Source organism: Phoenix dactylifera, chromosome 8 (assembly GCF_009389715.1).
Source record: "Phoenix dactylifera cultivar Barhee BC4 chromosome 8, palm_55x_up_171113_PBpolish2nd_filt_p, whole genome shotgun sequence".
NCBI classification, from domain to species: Eukaryota; Viridiplantae; Streptophyta; class Magnoliopsida; order Arecales; family Arecaceae; genus Phoenix; species Phoenix dactylifera.
The window spans coordinates 13,650,345-13,670,413 of NC_052399.1; the positions used below are offsets into that span (position 1 = coordinate 13,650,345).

At 38.7% G+C, this 20,069-nt stretch overlaps 1 protein-coding gene across 1 annotated transcript; it reads right to left on the reverse strand.

Moving 5' to 3' along the window:
- Positions 1-1,372: 1,372 nt before the first annotated feature.
- Positions 1,373-19,556, reverse strand: LOC103697650 (zinc finger protein VAR3, chloroplastic). The gene is made up of 11 exons (XM_008779562.4): positions 19,074-19,556; positions 16,420-16,537; positions 15,973-16,319; positions 15,758-15,889; positions 15,567-15,665; positions 14,754-15,270; positions 9,695-9,740; positions 2,488-2,627; positions 2,238-2,363; positions 2,029-2,155; positions 1,373-1,916 (listed from the first exon to the last, which is right to left on the reverse strand). The coding sequence occupies exons 1-11, from the start codon at positions 19,496-19,498 to the stop codon at positions 1,858-1,860; spliced, it is 2,136 nt and encodes a 711-aa protein (XP_008777784.2). The 5' UTR covers positions 19,499-19,556; the 3' UTR covers positions 1,373-1,857.
- Between the last annotated feature and the right edge of the window lie 513 nt (positions 19,557-20,069).

Genomic DNA, 20,069 nt, shown 5'->3' on the forward strand with positions numbered 1-20,069 from the left:
CTATCAATACTAAGGTGGTGCTGGGGTGACGTACTCACACGTAAATGGCCCAGTGGAGTTTTTCATGGGTTGGAGAGGCACACGAAAACTTGTGACCTGCATCGAACATTTTCTGGTGAAGGGGGGGCCCAGTGAGGGCTACTACGTGGGTGGGGTTTTGCCCCCTCTATTTTTCATCAAAAAAAGAAAGGTGCCTGATATTATTAGTGTTATTCGACACACGACCTAGGGGTGACAAACGTTAACCCTTTAATTAGTTTAACTTGATTCCAATTCATTGTCAGTCGAGTTAAAGTTACCTATTTTATTAAATTCTAATCTAAATTTTTAATCTATTTAATAAACAAATCAAATTAGAACTAATAAATTTTTAATCTATCCTATTTCCGATCAGATACGGTGGTCCGGCCTAATCCAATTGCCACCTTGATGGGATTGAATAATATTAAACAACTGCTACTCTTTGTTTTTTTCTTCTTATTTTCTATTTTTAGATAATTAAGCCCAATGTTTTTAGTTGACTTTATTTCCTTGAAACTTTATTTGGAGATCATGGCACCAAGTAAAAAAGGGAGAAAACATGGTTATGTACGTATAGCTTAGTCCATGCAGGATGGCAGGACTGCGTGATCAATATGAATGCATCATATTTCATGCTGTTGTGCAAAGGAGAGAAGTTGGAATGTGACCATGCGCATACAGGACATTACTACCTTCAACACAAGGTGCATAAATATGAATCTTACAGTGGCATTATCTGTTTTTTCTTCGTGTAAATCTCCTGTGTATAACTTGTCATACAAGCAAGTGAAAAAACATGGGAATTTTAAAATTAATTTTAGGGTCATCAAGTATCAACTCTAATCAAGATCATGTTCGAGAATTATGCAGGTTGCACTTTATTGATTTAGATATATTTTTTCCATAGAAAATGGTGAGATATCCATTTAGATTTTATTTTGAATAGATAAGAATTTTAGAGCATTTTTCTTTTTTTTTTTTTTCCTTTCCCTTTTTTTTTTGGTAGGTCAGAGTGGTCGAGCCCCTCGTTTTTCCAAGAAGGCTATGACTTGAAAAGCCTGCCACTATCGCCAAATGAAGGAAGACAGGTACCAGTCAAGAACTTCCTCGAAAAATGCAATTAAGATACCCGCATATTAGTTTCCCTCATGATGGACAGAGGCAGCTTCCCACTTCATCAAAGCAGGTAGTATAACTGTATAAGCCTGACCATCAGCACCCAAAGATGCTTGCACTCTGATTTATTAATCCATGGAACAGCTATGACAAGACCACCTCAGGAGCAACGCTTACCAAGAAGATGAGTGCCCAAAATGGACATCGACGACAGAAGAAGGATACATGTACGGCATACCAGTCAAGGACTAATTTCATCATTATTACAAGTATCAATAATATAGCAATAAATTATAAAACAGGTGAGTTTTGATTCAAGAATCTAAACACTTGAGTTGGATTCCCTTTTTGCTAGTTTAACTGACCACCCCAGACATTTATTTAATAAACATCTTTCAGCATCTACACCTTCATTGCACCATTCTTTGATACAGCCTACTAAAGGTTGAAGTCGAGACATAAGAATACATTAAGGGCTAATTTAAAGCTTGCGTGCCTGCTGCACTCAAAGTACAATATACACGCGGAAAGGAAGCACCATCGCTTGCAACAACTAGTGCATATAGCTTATTTACTAATTATAAAACCAAGATTACTGCTCCAACTTCGCATGTTTGGCGCTGACTTGCAAACAGTGCCAATTCAGGGTGCCTCTTGGTGGTGCCGCCTATCTTTAACCAGCAGATTTTTACATAACTGCATTCATTCATCTCCTTTTCCTTAAAGGATAGAGCACCTAAGCACCAAACCCTTCTGCTCCATCCTGTGGTCGTCATTGCCTGCGAAACATTTATTAGTTCATTAAACAGCGCATCTTAAGCTACCACACAACATAAATACAAGGGATCTAAATATCTAATATAATTGGGTCCTAAAATCTGACAGACTTACCTTCCGGAGGCTGGTAAAGTTTTCGGTTCTGAGAAGATGACATTTCTTTCTTCAAATTGACAAGTATATCCTCCATGGTATGCTCCCTTTGCCAGTTCGCAAGCATTGGAAACAAGCTTGGCTCAACCTGGTAATGTTATGATGTAATTAGATAAAATTAAATGTTTAATCAATGGTAAAGACAGGATAAATTCTTAGCCAGTATGTACCACTCCAGTTTCCTGATTTACACAGGTCATGTTTATCCTAGTCTGGAATCGCACAGTTGGTGGATTATCTGGATAGTCCTTGTCACAGAATAGCTTCAACTGATAAATCCGCCCCTCATGGACAGTCTAGAGGTTAAATGCAGCAACAAATATTTGGATGTCATCAGAGGCATGTATATTTAAGGCAGAGAATAGCACGACTGACAATATCTTCCGAAGTTTAAACGGACTAGCAAGTACAGAAGCATACGTTGTGGGGACCAATAATTGTCCCAGTCCAGGAACGCATAAAGATATCATCAGCATCATCCATTCCATAGCTGACGGTACCATCACCAATACCTTTCTCCCCTCTCTCAAGCTCTTCCAGCAATCTGAAGTTTCTTGGAACTGAAAAATAAAATGAATATGATGGTCTAGTTTCATATGCACAATTAATTACCTTCTCAGCAATATATATATATATATATACATGCATGAGGTGAAGGTATAAAAAATTTCAGAAACATAAGCTTGTGCACAATTTTATTTAAGCATATAATTTGATTATGGTACAAAGTAAAAAACAATGACATACAATTCTGGTCCGAAACATCCTGAATTGAAAGCAAAACAAATGGGCAATAGGAAAATTTCAAGAAGTCAATGATCCAGATATCGTGAAAATGGCCTTGTCAATTTTAGTTAATGCACCAAAAACGCATGATTGATACAAGACTATCAATAACCCTAAGTACAAGTATACATGACCACAACTTGTGAAGATTTTTAAATCCACGTTGTTATGCTTAAAGCTGGTCATCTAGATCCCAATTAATTAATCTGACCCAACCTAATCCACCTAACCCAGCCCATCTGTAGCAGCCATAGACTTGGGTCTAGGTCAAGAGAGGTTCAACAATTATCAGGTACAGTCAAGTCTGGGTTAAAATGGTCTGACCCAAGAATCAGCATATATAATATTTTAATAAGAATAGTTTAGACAGATACTTATAGTAAAATACCAAATTCATTAATGGTCAGTTTCTAATTTTCTTTCTTCTTTCCAAATTTACCCTCTCCTCTTACCCCTTACATTCTCTCTCTTGCACCTCTTCTTCACTCTATCCCTTCCTCCCATCTTCCTCACTCTCCTCCTTGATCCATCCAGTCATCCCTGATCATTGGCTCCATTCACATCACCTCTCACAGTGCCGAACCATCACACGTAGCCATGCCACAACCTGCCACCATCCCCATATCACTATCACCATCTTCCCATTACCCCACAACAAGCCACCATCTAGCAGCCACATGTTGCCTTTGCACCATCAAAGATGCCAAAGCAACTACAGTCCATGGCTGTCTTCTCCCCCCTTCCCTTCTCCTTTTTCTTCTACATGACTATGGCTTGGATCGTTTTCACCAACTTCTCAAAGGATTCAGTCCGAGAAGTGCAATCTGTACTAGATTCAATTCAGACCAGTTGGGTCTTGATGGTGGAGGTAGATCCAACTTGAACCTGACCAAACCAGACCAAATGCCAACTCTAGCTATGTTTCTTGGTGCTGTACCATGCAAATTTCAATTCCAATGCCCTAATGTTCACAACAGCTTATAGTAAAACAAGCCATGTTTCAACATGACAATAGCTCCATCTATCAATTTGTTCTTATTTTTAGATGATACATGTTGACCTCCTTATTCCATTTGTTTTATACAAGGACCAAATTCAGTAGAAAATTACAAAATTAGTGATATCTAGATGGTTACACTGGAAAATTATAACTCTTTACAACAATTTGATATGAGTATAATTGAAGAAAATTAACTAGGGCTACCACAAAAGGTTGGGAAGAGGAATGAAACAGATGAGATACAAGAGGAACACTGTAATCCCAGTGGCTGGAATCTGTCATATAATCCTCCTTTGTCATTAAATCCAGCCACGGTTACATGCCAACATAATTCAACAAATTTTTAGAATTTTTACCTTGATTTCCTTATGACTATATTCTTATGTGTTGAGCCACTGGAACACATGTAAATCCAAGATCCTCTCCTTACCGGTTCTTCTCCTTATTGGGCCAATATGCCCCCCAAGAATCAAAGATTGCAGTTCATTACTTCAGCCTGAACATTATTTCCAATGCTTTTGCTAATTTACTCACTTCAAATACTCATATTTCTGCTTGTACACAGATACACCTGAGCATTCTCATCATTTAACATCACCTCATGTTGCCACACCCTTCATAATGAACAATAGATAAATCCATAGGCACTTGAACACCTCCCCCAACACACACACACAAAAAAAAGAAAACCATGTTAGAAGCATCTCAATCATGTTAATTTAATCTATTAAATCCTAGATTATCTCTTCAATTTCTATGCAATAAAAACAAAATAGAAAAAGGATCAAACTCAGGTAATTCATTGTCAATTATTGCCCCACAATTAGATTATAGGTTTTGCACTCCCTTCCCTAAAAAAATGTAACACTTCATCATTAAAGTAGATCCTTTATTTCTATTCCAACTAAATTACATATCAGATAAAACCATTGTCCTCCAAACATTCAAATATTCCAAATTTAGCCTCTACAGGTACTCCAATCACATTGATGATTCTGTATCTACTATGATAACACACATAAAACTGCTATACTTTAAAAATTGATCAATTGGATAATTGTGAAGTAATATGAACTTATTACCCAGGCCACAAATAATATGGTTATGCCACTATTAGAAACTACTTTGTCTCACCATAGCTAGTCTGAGTGCTAGTCACACTCAATATACTTTATTATACAAACCTGTATGCCTTGACAACCACTAAACAACTTCTGGTAGCACTTTATCACATGCTTTCTCTGTGTCAATAATGATTGTGGATTCTTTTTACAGTAGGAAGAACCCATATGTGAATTCTCTCTCCTCTTTACACATTTCCATCATCCAGCTTTAACAAGAAAACAAATCCATAACTTGCCTTTCTAGTGTAAAATCAACTTGGTTCTTCAAGATTGCATCATGTGTCCATCTTTGCTCCAATGTGCTCACATAAAACCTCACACTAAAGCTTGTAAAATTGATTCAGCGATTATGCAATTTGCTGCATGTCTGTTTTTCTAACAATTTGCATTAAGATACTAACACCAATTATTTGGAAATATATTGTTTTAAGAATTAATTGAAAAAATTAAAAAACAAATGAGCTACAGATTGAGCTTCAATTTTCAAAACTTTCTGCATAAAACATATAACCAATCTAATGATTTGGTGGAACTAAACATAGTACCTTGTACCTGAGATTGATGACAACCCAATTGTTGTGATATTATCAGCAAATGACAGAAGTTAATCAATTTGGCTTACTTTAGCATGACAAAAAAAAGATCTCATTGAAAATACAAGTTAATTAAAAACTTTTCAAGTCCAAAGTACGTGTAATTTTATCTATATTTTCTTTGTTTTACACGGCAAGCATGCAAATTGCTCCATTCATAAATTAGTTTTGTTAGCCATCTAATGAATTATTAAAGAATTATATGCTTACAACTCTGACTAAACTTATAATTACTTAACTAAGCTATTTAAAGTGCTAATTTATATGCATACATAATGCATGACTGCTTTATTCTAACTCCTCAATTTGAGCATGCAACCTGTCCAAAGCAGGGGAGAAAAAAAATCATGCCAACAACAGAGTACTGCAAAAAAAAATTCAGATCACATCAAGGTCCAAATGTCAAATCTTCATCATCTACTTTCTTGTTTTTCCTTCCCCTTCCACATTTTATTTATGGTGTATGTGCTCTTGTTCCTTTTTGCTCTTTTGGCTTCATTGAAACATCAGTGCGAAGTTTCAACCAAGAAATCATCAATTCATTTTCACTTTGAGTTATTAATTTTGGAGGTGGAAGAAAAGACTGCAAATTCATGGTGTTAAACATGTTCGTAGGCCACATTTCTCTGCTCTCTGACTCCCCCCCCCCCCCTCCCTCCCCTGCTGTCCTGCATCCTGCAGCACTCTGAACCATAAGCAATAAAGAACTCATTATTCCTCCAACAAATCTCACTCCAGCTCAAGCTGTTGTTCCAAGTCCTAATTTCTTAGGTTTTCAGAAGAATGGACAACATGTTACAAAAAGCCTATATCTTCAAAAAATTGGATCTATAGAGGATTTCAAAAAATGATTCTGAAGGGACGAGGGCTTTCAAGAATTGAGAAGAAGGCCAATCCTTTTCTCTGATGACTTTCCTTGATCCCCACTATCCACAGATTTATCTTATTTATCAACATGCAAGGGCTGATTAAGGCCCCATTGCAGCAAATACAGCAACTAATAATAATATGGATCACCAAAGGGCCTACTAGTTGATATAACACAAGAAAATAACGATTGGATATTTTGCCTCTTGCCCAAGGCATATTGTCCATCAAGTCACAATTTATCATGAAAAAGAGCAAATATTTAATGGCTGTAGCACTTCATAAGTGGCCTTTAGTCATACTAATCTAATTTCAAAACCACATGCCTTGTGAATCCACTCCCTCCTCCCACTTGGTGGTCCCTGTCTGAAAACTTTGCACAAGTGGGTGGAGTTGTGCAGCTCATCCCATTCCAGGCAAGGGAAACCTAAATAAGCTTGTCAGTTTAGCACTCTTCATTTCCCAATTGCAACATCATACATCTCTTATATAACCATTTTATAGAAGGAAAGTGGGCCACCTGAAATTTGAAAGCCACATAAAACCAAGTTTGGTCTGGTCTGATTCAACTAAATCCATACAAACCACAATAATAGTGCTATAATTAGTATACATCCAAGCCCTCTAGATAGATGTTATTGAACTCCAAGATGATAAAATTATAAGACAAAAAGAATGAAAACATGTCATTAGAATGTGTACATGTTTTGGCTAAAAAAATATTATGCAAAAATAAATAGTTAAGAACTTGTTAATTTTACATAAACAAAAAAATAAATTGTTGAAAACTTGCTTGATAATTTATGTCCATCCATAATTTTTTTTAGGAACTTGCTATTACAAGCAATATCAGCTTTCATCCACCTCTTTGGCTAGTTAAAGAAATGCAAGTAACCTCAGAGAGGTAAAGAAAAATAAGTAGTAATTTTGTGTGTCAGATAGGAAAGTAGTTCCCCAACACAAACTACAGATAGAAGATTACTAGAAAGCATATTACAATTATGTGCTTATTTGCATGAAATAGCAAACTTTAACCTAATTGTTGCTTCCAGAAAATGTATGCTTATAATTTTAAAATCAAAAAATGATAACAAAGAACATATAATTGTTTTCTAGATTGGTTCTAAATGGGTAATATGAACAATAGAAATGTTAGCTACAGGCCTACAAGAGAAAGGGAGGGCTTCAAGAAATAAGTGAGGAATATGTGGTAAACAACAAAGAGGGGAGATAGCTGAGGACCATAAGTGTACTAGCACAGAGCAACAGCAAAATATTACCATGGAAAGGAATCAAAAAGCAAGCATTCTACTAACCACATGTATTAAATAGAATCTTGTACAGATTTGTTTTCAAGGTTGGTTAATTCATGAATAAGAAAAGCTAAAAATCCAAGGAGCATTTTCTCTTGCAATCAATGCACTTAAGAAATTTAGAGAAATATCATCATTTATAAGAACAGATATTTGAACCTATATAGGCGCACAAAGTGAATACTTTGAAAAATTCGAAATTCCTACATCACCATAGACATCTCCATTAGGGTCTTTAAAAAACGTGATATTGGCCATCTCAATGTGTGACCAGGACTGAGATCAACCTAGATCGTAGTTTATCTCGCCGAGATGGAAAGTGTGGAGCTTTTGGAAAGATCTGAGATTTTTCGAGATCTCAGCTGATATTTTTGAACCAAGATATCAAAATCTCAACCAATATGGTAGCAAATTATTAACTAAGACATCCAATTTAGGAGGTAAAATTGATGCTAGCCAATATGTTCATATTGCATTGGCTGATTTCTTGGAATCATTCGGTCTATATCGGCCAAATAATAACGGCTGAGGTTGCCCATATAACATACTAAGTATGCCCAATATTGTTACAAACCAAGATTTTGGCCAAGGTAACCGAACCAGCAACAGCTTGGGTGGTCCGGTGCTTAATAAAATCCCAAGCCTCCCCCTCCAACGGTTGCCTTGCTCAATTTCTCTCTCGAATGCCTCCTTGCCCGATCTCTAGCGAAGCATCGACCAGGTTAAGTTATATCTTATATATGCCACGCTCTTATCAGCACATTCTGTCAGTGGAGGAGCCAGAATTTCCTTTTTCTCTTTGGGGGGAGGGGGAGGAGGATAGTGTTCTTGAGAGAGCAATTTTTAGAAGATCCCGTTGTGCATTTATCTCTTCATCATACTATAAAACTACGCAAATGGATATAAAATCACACACATGGGTTCTTCTTCCTACTAACCTCAAGAAATTAAAAGAAGAAAGAATAGGGGAAAAAAGACAACAATTGTTTAAAAAGAACAAATTGACTCGAAATTTTCAGAAACAAATTTCTTCTAAAAAACTAATTTCAGTGAAGAAAATAGGGCACAAGACACTAACAGGTAATACTCCTATATTTTTTTATGTTAAAGAAAACTCCTATGATAAGAAAAAATGATCAGATTTACAATAAAAAAAGTAAGATTGGAACCAGGAAAAATAAAACTTATAAAAAAAGGAAAATTAGAAAAGAAAAGAAAATCAGAAAAAAGAGAAGGATAAATTATGGTGCACATGTTGGGTGGATGGTAAGTTGTTGAGAGGAAAAATCAAAGAATAATGATTTTCTTCAAAAATAAAATCCTGTAACCAAGCAAAGCAATTGACACCACCTCCTCCTTTTCTCCTCCTCGTTCACCGTGTCAAATCAAATTAAATCAAGAAGAAATAACTTTTTTAGTTTCTACTGTAGGCAAAGCCGACTGGATGGCTTTAAAAGTTGTTTTGCTGCATTTCATTATCCAAGAAGATGCTTGAACCAAGTCCTATCGTAGCCTACCATATAAATTTGGACGTTTCATAGTCAGGACTAAAAAACAGGAAGTTGCCTTCCTGTCAAGAAACCCGAGGAATGTCTAATTTCCAGAAATAAAAATCAACGCAAAGAAAAACAATTCAGTAGTTTTATTTGTACCTCAAAAATCTTAATTTTCTTCAACACAAGCGCCACCATCACCCCAATTGAAATATCATGACAAAAAACGAAAGACATAAGCGCCTCAAGAAACAATTTTATTCCCGCCAAATCTTAACCCAATTCCGAGAAAATACAAACAAAAAAAAGGAAAGAAACGGAAAACTCCAGGCAAATCAAAGAAGAAACCCTAAAAGCACCCCGATGAAGCACGATCCGCATGAGGACAGGCACATGAACGAAAAAGAAATCCACAAGGTAAGAAATCAGGGAGGTGATGATGAGAGCTCACCGACAACCCGCGATCCCTCGGAGCCCATTGCGGCGTCTCTCTCCCTCTATTTCTTTCTCTGGAGCTTGGGACAGGGGACTGACCCAGGGGTTCCCTCCTCTCTCTCTCCCTCTATCTCCTATAGAGAGGGGGGGAGGGATTGCGGCAGGTGGGGGGAATAAGGGCAGGTAACCGCCGCCGAGGGTTAAGGGATTCCGGGCTCGGGTTTTCCCCTCCCGAAGAGCCAAGAAAAAAGGAAAAGGGGAACAAGAGTGAAAGGAAGGAGACGACCAACCACGTCCCACCCTTTTACAACGCGACGGTCGATGAGCAGGTAACAATGTGGAGAAGGCATTAACGGCAGGGAGAGTAAAGTGAGCCAAAAATGGTAGGGAAAAAGCAATTTTATCTGAGTTTTTTTTTTTTTTTTCTCGGGCTCGGATAAAATCGGCAAGTTCTCCCGAACCTTGCCGACTTTATCCATTTAGAAACCTAGGTTTCTTTTCAGATGAGTGTATTTGTTATGGATCCCTGCACGCTGTGGGTCACATGTCACAAGACACAGGCTGTGACCCATAGATTGCAATAGGGGGCAACTTTGAAATAAAAATAGAAATGAGTGTCTCTTGTTCTAGTTGTTTCAATAGAAATGAAAATTCCTATATTGATGGAAAGATTTTTATTATTTATTTTATCGAATCAATACTTTCAAATTCAAATCTCTGATAATAATAAGTAACCATTGTCATTGCAATTGTTGTTGTTTTATTATAGAGAATCCAGTGAGATACTTTCCTGAATAAATATAATGGCCATTATAATAGCTAATAAAGTTTCTGAAGAAGGCAAGATATTATTAGGAGATGGCAAACAAGGCTGAAACCTTTGTAAAAGGTTTTAAAGATTGTTGGGTTAGATTATATTAGATTATAAGGTAATCTGACGATATCTAGAATTTACGAGGAAAAATAAATTTTACTGTGTTTATTTGGTAGAAAAATTACTAAGTTTAGTTAGAGATAATCTTCTATGGAAATATTGTTGAATTCTCAATAATGCTTTTAAATAAATAATTCAAGAATGATTGTTCTTGTTTGGTCTATTTGTTGGCTATTTATGGCCTATTTACATAAAGACTGTCATTTTGAAATATTGAAATATATTTACATGAGTTAATAACTACAGAATCCTGAGAGATTTTGGAGAAAACAAATCGAGAAATCAAAAGATCGATTGTGAAAATTGGGAGGCTACTTTTTTTACATAGGGAGACTACTAAAAGCTAGCTGGTCAATGACAATCAAGGGCTATGTCGATTAAGAGTACTTGGTTTTTTCTAATGAGAGAGGCAAACAAGAGGGTTTCACCGAAAATATTCAATTGATGTTATATTTTGAGTTGGGACTGCCATGGGATTGACAATATTAAAAGAGGACATTTGTGGATTTTAACGAAAAAAGTGAAAGTGTTTCCATCGATCAATGACAACTTCTTAGTAATCTAGTTAGGGGAAAAAAAAAAAACATACCCACTTGCTGATATGGAAAAAGTGTATCTCTTCCCCATCTTAGTTGAATCACGATGAATGGGGATGTAACTAGGTGGATTAGGTTCGACTCAAACACAGGGTAGAACTGGGCTGAATATTCGACCAGTGACAAGTAAAATTCTAGATTGGGTGAATCTCCGTCATTTTGAATCGTATAAGAAAATCTCATCAAAAAGATTGTATAAAATAATAAAATTAGAGAAATATTTATGGCACAATAATTGCTTAAAGAAGATCTTATCGGACCTCCCATAGCTGTTGTGCTATATACTGAACATTAAAATTATGGGACATTAATCATGCAGCTTAGATTGTTTCTAAAAGCAAGGATGTTGGCATAAATGAGCATTGCAAACAGAGCATAGCACTTGTAGCTAGGAAAATTTCTAACCTCATCAATGCAGTGCAATGGGGTTGTTACCCTACACCTGCCAACTTTTTCATCATAATATTGCTGTTACTAATCTACGATACGTACAACATTGATTGACATGGGAGAAAGTTGATGGCTGAATGGTTATGCTCGCCTGCATCATGCAGTAATCTGGGTTCTGAAATCTGTCACCTTGAAAATGTCATTGGAACAAAGTCTTGTCAAGGTGATCCAAGAGCATAGCTTATTTCAAACTGTAGAACTGCAGCGTAGTGGCGTGCATGACATTGGGTTAATTTGGTCCTGCCTCAGTTACCAAGTGTCATGAAATCTTATACCACGACTAGGGTAAGCGAGGGAGCTTTTGTATCTAAATTATTCATTAAAAAGGGGAAAAAATCATCAGAAAGATGAAGTGTGATGATGCTATGATGATGCCTCTGATACTCGGGTTCCTTCCTGATGATGAGCATCCTACCTTCATTTACAAGGTGTGTGCACCAGCCAGGAGCTGGAGGCCTATGTTCCAACACCGGGGGTTGGACCTATTTCTCACTTACTTTTTGCTGATGATTGTCTTCTCCTGACCAGGGCGCGGGTTTCTGATGCATAGGTCCTTCGCAGGATGCTGACGGGTTACTGTGCGGCATCTGGACAGAGAGTGAACTTCCTGAAGTCAACCATTCAGTTCAGCCCTAACACGGAAAGCAGAGTCAGACAGGAGATCCGGAGGATTCTGCAGATACCAGAGCATGAGGGACACTGATCTACCTGGGAGTTCCTATCACAAGCCGGAGACTACAGGTGGCAGAGTGCTCGGGGTTGGTACAGCGGGTCCATAGCAGGTTGGAGGGATGGAGGGCATCATCTCTATCCATGATGGGGAGACTGACACTGGTCAGATCGGTATTAGGGTCCATGCCAGTATATCTCATGGCCAACACTGTGATATCAAAGACGACTCTGTTGAGGATTGAACGTCTTCTCCGGAGCTTCTTGTGGGGGTCTCACGGTAGAGGCCATGGAGTACATCTAGTGGCATAGAAGCAGGTCTGCCTTCCCATCAATGAGGGTGGTCTGCGAGTGCAGTCCCTCCTGGAGAAGCATGAGGCTTTTATTGCTCGGCACGCAGCTCGCTTCCTGTTGGAGCCACACAGGCTCTGGAGTCGGGTGATGGTAGCCATATATGGTCGAGAGGGCTCAGAGGTGGCATGGAGTGGCCGCCGAATCTCCTTTATGTGGCGCGAGATTGGGAAATACTTGCAAACACCAGATGGCTGATAGGCGATGGACGGAGCAACGATATGACTGGTGATCCGTGGGTGGATACCTTTTTTTTGATGTGCTAGCTGACCATGGTGGATACTGAGGCAGCAGAGGGGCTCCGGGTGTGCGACCTCCTAGCACCTGGGAGGACCGAGTGGGACGAGGCCAGACTACGACATTTGTTCAGGGTACACCTTGTTGAGAGGATCAGGGTTTGGGGCACCTCATATAGGGCCAGTGTCAAACTAGGAGACCTATCTCGGGTTATCCAGCGAGAGCATGAGCGGGGGCCGGACTGCACCAGGATCTGGAGGTCCGAGCTCCACTCGAGGGCAGCACTCTTTTTATGGAAGGTGATGTGAGATCGCCTACCGATGAGAGCAGTGCTGGGCAGGCGTGGTTTGGGGATCCCTGCGGAGTGCGGGGCTTGCGGTGCAGAGGAGTCAGTGGACCATGTGCTATTCCAGTGTACATGGGCGAGGTCGACATGGCAGTGGATAAGGATCCTAGAGGAGGCTTGGCGTGAGAGGCGACTCTTTCTACAGATGATACGACGGTGGTTGGCTAGTCCTTGGACATGTCAGGAGGCCATCAGAGCGACTTGCACAGCCCATCAGATCTGGCTGGTAAGGAACGCTCGCACTTTCGGCGAGCGCAGGATGTCGCCAAGGTTTGTTGCGGAGTCCACTCAAGCACTGGCGATGGAGTCCAGACCCACCATCCATTCAGATATACCCTTGATAGCTCGGGACACCTGGGGTACCTTCTCTGCTCAGGCAGTTCCTCGGACGTTGTTTTTCACCTGGGAGCCCCCACCCCTGAACTTCCTCAAGGTCAACTTTGATGGGTCAGTGCTGGATGGAGGTACGCGAGGCGGGATAGGCTTTGTTATACGGGACCCTCACTCCAGGGTAGTGGCAGCGGGCAATTGTCAGTTGTTCGACACATCAGTTTCAGAAGCGAAGTTGCAAGCTGCCTGGGCAGGTCTTCGCCAGGCGCGGCAGGTGCTGCAAGCCAACTTGATCATCCTGGAGGGCGATTCGGCTACGGTCATTAGGTGGATTCGGAGGGGTTCGAGTAGTAAGAGCACGGACCACCCCTCTGATCTGGAACATTGGGATGATGGTGAGGGATGGTGTGGCCTTCGAGGCCAAGCATGTATTCAGAGAGGCCAATAGGACGGCTGACTGGGTGGCTGTCTACGCGGCCCACCACTCAGGATACGCCCTGTGGTCAGGAGAGGGGGAGCTGCCACTGGCACTCCGTGAGCTTGTGTTTTTTTTATTTTTTTGGGTATATTGGTACGCGCATTGTATGAAGAACCCGTCAAAGCAGCACACACAAAAAAAAAAAGACTGCCCCCTTCCCTTTAACATAATATGATTTACCATGTTGAAGACAACGGCAAGAGCATCATTTGTCTCCTTTAACACCTTCCTCATGGTATAATAATCATTTCAAGCTTCAAGTCGGACTATTAAGCTTGTTCTAACTGAGAGACATGATGACAGATTCAAGCAACTAATAATGAAAATTACCAGTTGATGCAAAGGAATCATCGACTCTGCAGGGATCTCAAAGCACCTGTTAGTGGCATCCAGCTCTAGAGAGAACTTTGTTTCTTTTGTTTCTGCTGCATGGCAGACCTAAACTACTCCAACTCACATGATTGCCATGTAAGTGAAATAAAAATCTCAAAATTGTATTCCTTAACTGAAATGGATATCATAATGTCTAACATACAGCTATATCTGATTCTCGAAGTATATAAAAAAAAGAAGATAAGATGATTCAGTATAAGAATGCCGTAATTATACAAACGAGGGCATTCTAATGACCTAATAATATCTAACAAATCAGTCAGTCCAAGGTCAGAAAATTCATCAGGATTAGTTTTTAAATTTTCCATTATCTTTTGCACTTTGGAACCACTCAGCTATCTCATCTTCACCACTTGATTCATCCAACTCGATGCTGCTTCTAAGACTGGCAGAATCCAAACCACCATCATTTTCTTGATTTCTCTCCCCTGAATGCCCTTTACTGCTCTGCGACATTTCTTCCTTCCACCTCTCCCTGGCAACAAGGTCTTGGGACAGAGTGCTACTGCCTGCCAATATTGGAAAATTATCTGCAAATTTATTCCGTGCATCCAACTTATCTTCGTCACTGTCATCTCCATCTTCCCCAGGACTCCAGAAATCAGAGTCTTCTACTTCTGTTGGCTTCCATTGAGTATGCTGTCCAGTGGTGTCGTCGCTGTTTCTGACAAATGAGATACCAGAATGCTTCTGATGTCCTTGATCATGATGCTGGGATCCAGCACAATCTCCACTATTTGATGCTTTAGGTCGTTTCCAATCGCATTTTAAACAAACCATGTTCCTCCTAAAATTAATGAAGTTACACCTGCAACACAATATATCATGCAAGTGTTCTCATCTCTTTTTTTTTTTTTTTTTGCTGATCGCTATTGAATAAATGATTCATGGACAAGAAAAAATCAAGTTAATTAAGTTCATTTGGGGCAATATCAGTCTCCTGTCAGAGGAGACGAGGGAACCTAATAACTAGCTTGAACAAAAGCAACACTATTTGACTATATCAACAATTCTGATGATTACCATTGCCACAATAAAAACCATACCAAATGAATTTTTCATATTCAAAGTTGCAGAATAATTAGCAAAGGATCAATGACTCACGATGGACATTCCCATTCCCCAGGATTAAGCTGGCGTTTTGGGGGCTTCTCATGACACTGCAAGCATTTTGTATTCTTGGCAAAGTTCAAGAAATTACACCTGCAAGAAATTGCAGAAAAATCAAATGAAAAAATAAAACCATGTACTGATATCTTAATCGAGGTCAAGAATCAAGATACCAAGAATCATACTTCTCACATATCCAGTCTCCTTTCTTGAGAGGAAGATGCTCCTGGTCCTCCTGAAACCTTTTAAGCCTCTCTTGGAATTCCCCATTGCAGCGCAAGCATTTGATGTTCTTGGCGAAGTTCAGAAAGTTGCATCTAGTAATATAATCAAGAGATGCCATTTAGAATTAGGGAAAAAATGATCAAGATGGAAATTGAAGGAAGATCTGTCAGCTTACTTGGGACAAATCCAGTCTCCCTGTTTCATAGGGACAGCAATTTGGCCCTTGAAAAATTGGCTCCCACTTGCCTTGTCTAGCCTAGATAAAGGCCTTCCAGAGGTCACTGTTGGAGTATTGGAGTCAAATTCCTCGATACTAAACTCCACCATTTCATTCAGCAGCTTCCGAACAGATTCTTTAACAGTTTTGTTGAGGCATGCCGGGTTCTCCACTGACCCAGTGATGATATCGAGACCATGTGTTAATAAAATTCGCATAACATCCACAGTTCTTCCACCTTCATCCTCACGAGCCTTCACATATGCCCTCTCACAGCTTCCCCGCAAATTGCACGAGCTGCAAACCTGTCGGACAAAAGACATTATTAGAGATAATCCAAGATAATGTAGTTTTCGCTTAACACATATAGTTTAATTAATTCCAGTAAGTATTTCTGGCACATACATCTCCTTCCTCAATGCCCACATGAGCTCTCAAACGCTTCCCTGAATTGACAACTTTTCTGTCTATGCTTGGGCATCCACATTTCACAATAATCTGAATATCTCTCCTTGACAAATATCTACATCAAATCCATATAGTGCATAAATACACAGAGTAGGAAATCAAATTAACTTTGCACAAAAAAGGGAAAAGAAAAGCATTCTAAAAAACCTAAAAAAGAAAAGGAAATATTAGTTCATGGTCTTCATGTTAAGGTTGTTGGGGATCCATATTCTTCTTGCCATGTAAAACTCATCCCTAATGCCTATTGAGGCTATATGCAAAGAGATATCGAGGTTACACAACAAATAGTCAAAAGCCAGAGAACATGGTAGCTATATAAATTTCCTCTATTATCAGGATGTAGCATCTGTAGTAAACTGTTAGACTTGGATTTCTGCAACTATCTTAATATTTGTCCCTGGTCATGAAAGAACCAGATGAAAAATCACTTAGCATCAACTTAACTCATTTAATTCAAAGAGAAATGACCTTTTATTTCTTTAAGGCACTTTCTGTTTTTTTCCCATAATGTAAACATGAATGTAAAAGCCACACGAAGGAAAAAAATAATGCATGTCTGTCAAGCACAGGAAGGGAAAACATAACGCATATGTCTTTTAAGTTGAACGTGCCAAAAAAAGGATTCTACCTTTTCCTTCACATATTATAAAATAATCTCTGAGCATAATGGCTCTGAGGGCTTTAGCTGACCTTGGGAAAGTTACTGCATTTTTGACAAAGATATCAAACTGTGAATGTCATTTTCATAAATATATTTTGTGCAATAAAAGTTGAAAGTAAAAGGTCAAAGCATATTATTCTTTTTTGCAAATACAGTTGATCAGTCCAAAAGCTAATCACGATCCCTTATAAACAACCCACGCTCATGTTTATTCATCTTTTTCTTTATTTTCCCTCACAAATTCTATTTTTTTCCCATAAAAGCTGTTTGGAAACAATCCCATTTATTTTTTTTCTTATTTCATATACCAACTTAGACATTTCTTATTTAATTGACAGGTGTAAGTAAACTAAGCTTGTCGGATATCAGTTTAGCATCTTCCCTGTTTCAAAAATATAAGTTGGTGGTCCTCTTGAGGTATTGACTTATCAAATGTGATCCTCTTTATATGTACAAAGCCCTAAAGATCTACTCTTCGGAAATATTATGATTCCTCCACCTCTGATATCTTTCTCAAGAACTTCAAAAATTACCTCATCCTATCTCTAAACTATCTTACAATGATCTCATCATCAAGATCTCCAAATATAGAAACTTTTGTTTTCCTCCTTTATTTTCTAACTCATTGATTTTAGAAATTAAAAAAGTTGATATTATTAACATGCTTTCCAATTACCATATAATACTTTAATCAGAATCCTATTTATCTTGTCTTCAGAATCATAAAACATGAAGCCTCCCAACTATACAGAATCCTTTTTTTTTTGTGATACATTTTCTGGCTTTTAAAATTTAGAATAGTAATGTAGGGTTGATAGTAGCAAAAGAAACAGAATGCCATATTTTTGAAGTTTAGAACATGAAATTCTACCAATTTATGGATAAGCTCAATTCTGTGGCATAATATCCATGTTGTCAATTGATAGGCTTTTTTTTTAGTGAAAACGATGTTATAATCCAAACAGATGTTTTCTCACCTTTCTTGAAACTCTTTATGCATAGGGCCAGTAGAAGTGTAGCATGCTAAATTTTTTTTTAACAAAGAGATCGAGTATAACATAATTTCTGCAAAAGTTGTTGGACTTTTCCTACCCTTTTTCATGTATGTGTTCCTCTCTCTTTGCTTGCACATCTGATTGAGATAGTTACGATATGGTAGATTGCAAGCTATTTGGCATTGTCACAAATAGAAGAAGCCATTGAAATCAACTCTAATTTTGTCCTTATCACCACCATGCCTACACCCTTTCACCTCATATATGTTTGCAGAGCTTCAGGTCCCTGAATTTTCTGTTAGAAAATCTCAGACTCTTCTTAACAAGCTAGCTATAATATTAATCAATAAACCATAATGTTAGGGAGATTCTGGAACTTATTTGCATACAATGCTTACCCAAATTCACTCCTGCATATAAGTTCACATACTCCACGTTTGGACTAAATATCTGGAACTACTTCACAATCTCTATCCACTGTTCCCTTCAGTTCCTAACACAAAAATCAACCTCTTTTTCCTATTTGCATCTAATACTATTGATTCAAGGGGTCAAATCACATAATACACCAGAAACAACTTTCAGATCAAAAAACCGATACAATTTGGCAACCTGCCTTTTTATCTTCTAATTAGAGAGATCAGCCATGGTATTTAGATTATAAAACATCATACCCATAATCTTTGACAGTATGCAGAATCAAATTCCTCGTGTTGATTGTTCAAACGGCATCGACAAACAAAAGGTTACGGAACAAGACGAACAAAAAGTTGAAAACTTTCACTCTTTATCGACAAGCAAGAGGACCTGAATCATAGAATCACAAACCGGCACGCGCTATGCTACAAAAACCCTAAACAAGCATATCAAAAAATGCAAACTTTCCTGACTCTAAGGCTTTATCAGCTTTAAATAAGAATAAACCCATCTCTCACCTGATGAGATCGAAGTGATTCCGCGCGAAATTGAGGCAGGCGGTCCGGATGTGGTTGGAGTCCTTGGAAGCACTCAAAGAGGAAACAGGAGAAGCCCTCTGGAACGCAGTGCGGTCCAAATAGCCCTTCTTGAGGAGGCTCTCCATCAGCTCCACCCACTCCGGCCAAGGGTGCGATATCTCCACCTCCCTCCCTCCTCCAGCACTGGCAGCGGCGGCTTCTTTTCCTTCTTCTCGGCCTCGTTCCGGCGCTCGCACTGGTCGCGGAGCGGCCATAGGTTGCAGGGACTGGAGCTCTTCGAGCTCGTTACGGACGTAATCGAGCCGGGGATCGGTGATGTTGGAGGTCGAAGAAGGGAGGGAGCGGGATAACCGGAGGAGCGAGCCATTGGTCGGGATTCGGAAGGCGGAGAAGCGGCGATGCATCCGCCGAGCGCTAGCCGGGACAACCTGTTCGATTTTATGTCTCCCGGTTCTCGTATACGAGCCGAGTCCTAAGCCGAGGAGAAAGAACGTTGAGGGTGGTTAGCACTTTATGAATAGAAATCATATGGGAGAGCACTGCAAAAAGGAAATATGGGGTGGGTTTAAAAAAAAACCCAAAAATTATATTTTTTTTTTCTAATGAAGTTGTCACTCTCGTGATTAAAAAATAAAAAAAAATATGTACAATTTTTTTTTTTCTGATCAAATCTCTCCCTTCATTTTTTTTTTGTCAAGTCTTTTTTTTTTTTTTCTGTCCATAAGGCCTTCCTTTTTATTTCTAAGTCCCTTTCTCCTCATGTTTGCACTTAAGAATTTATTGAATCTAAAAAATGGTGTGTATATAATTTTTTATATTAGATAAAACTAGAAAACTGTGTACTATATATTGATAGTGATAAATATCATGCACTACAAATTATAGATCGATTTATCTAGAGATGTATATTAGTTTACTAAATGACTAATTTATTTGGTGTCTATAATTTGGCTGCGTAGTATGTACAGATTAAAA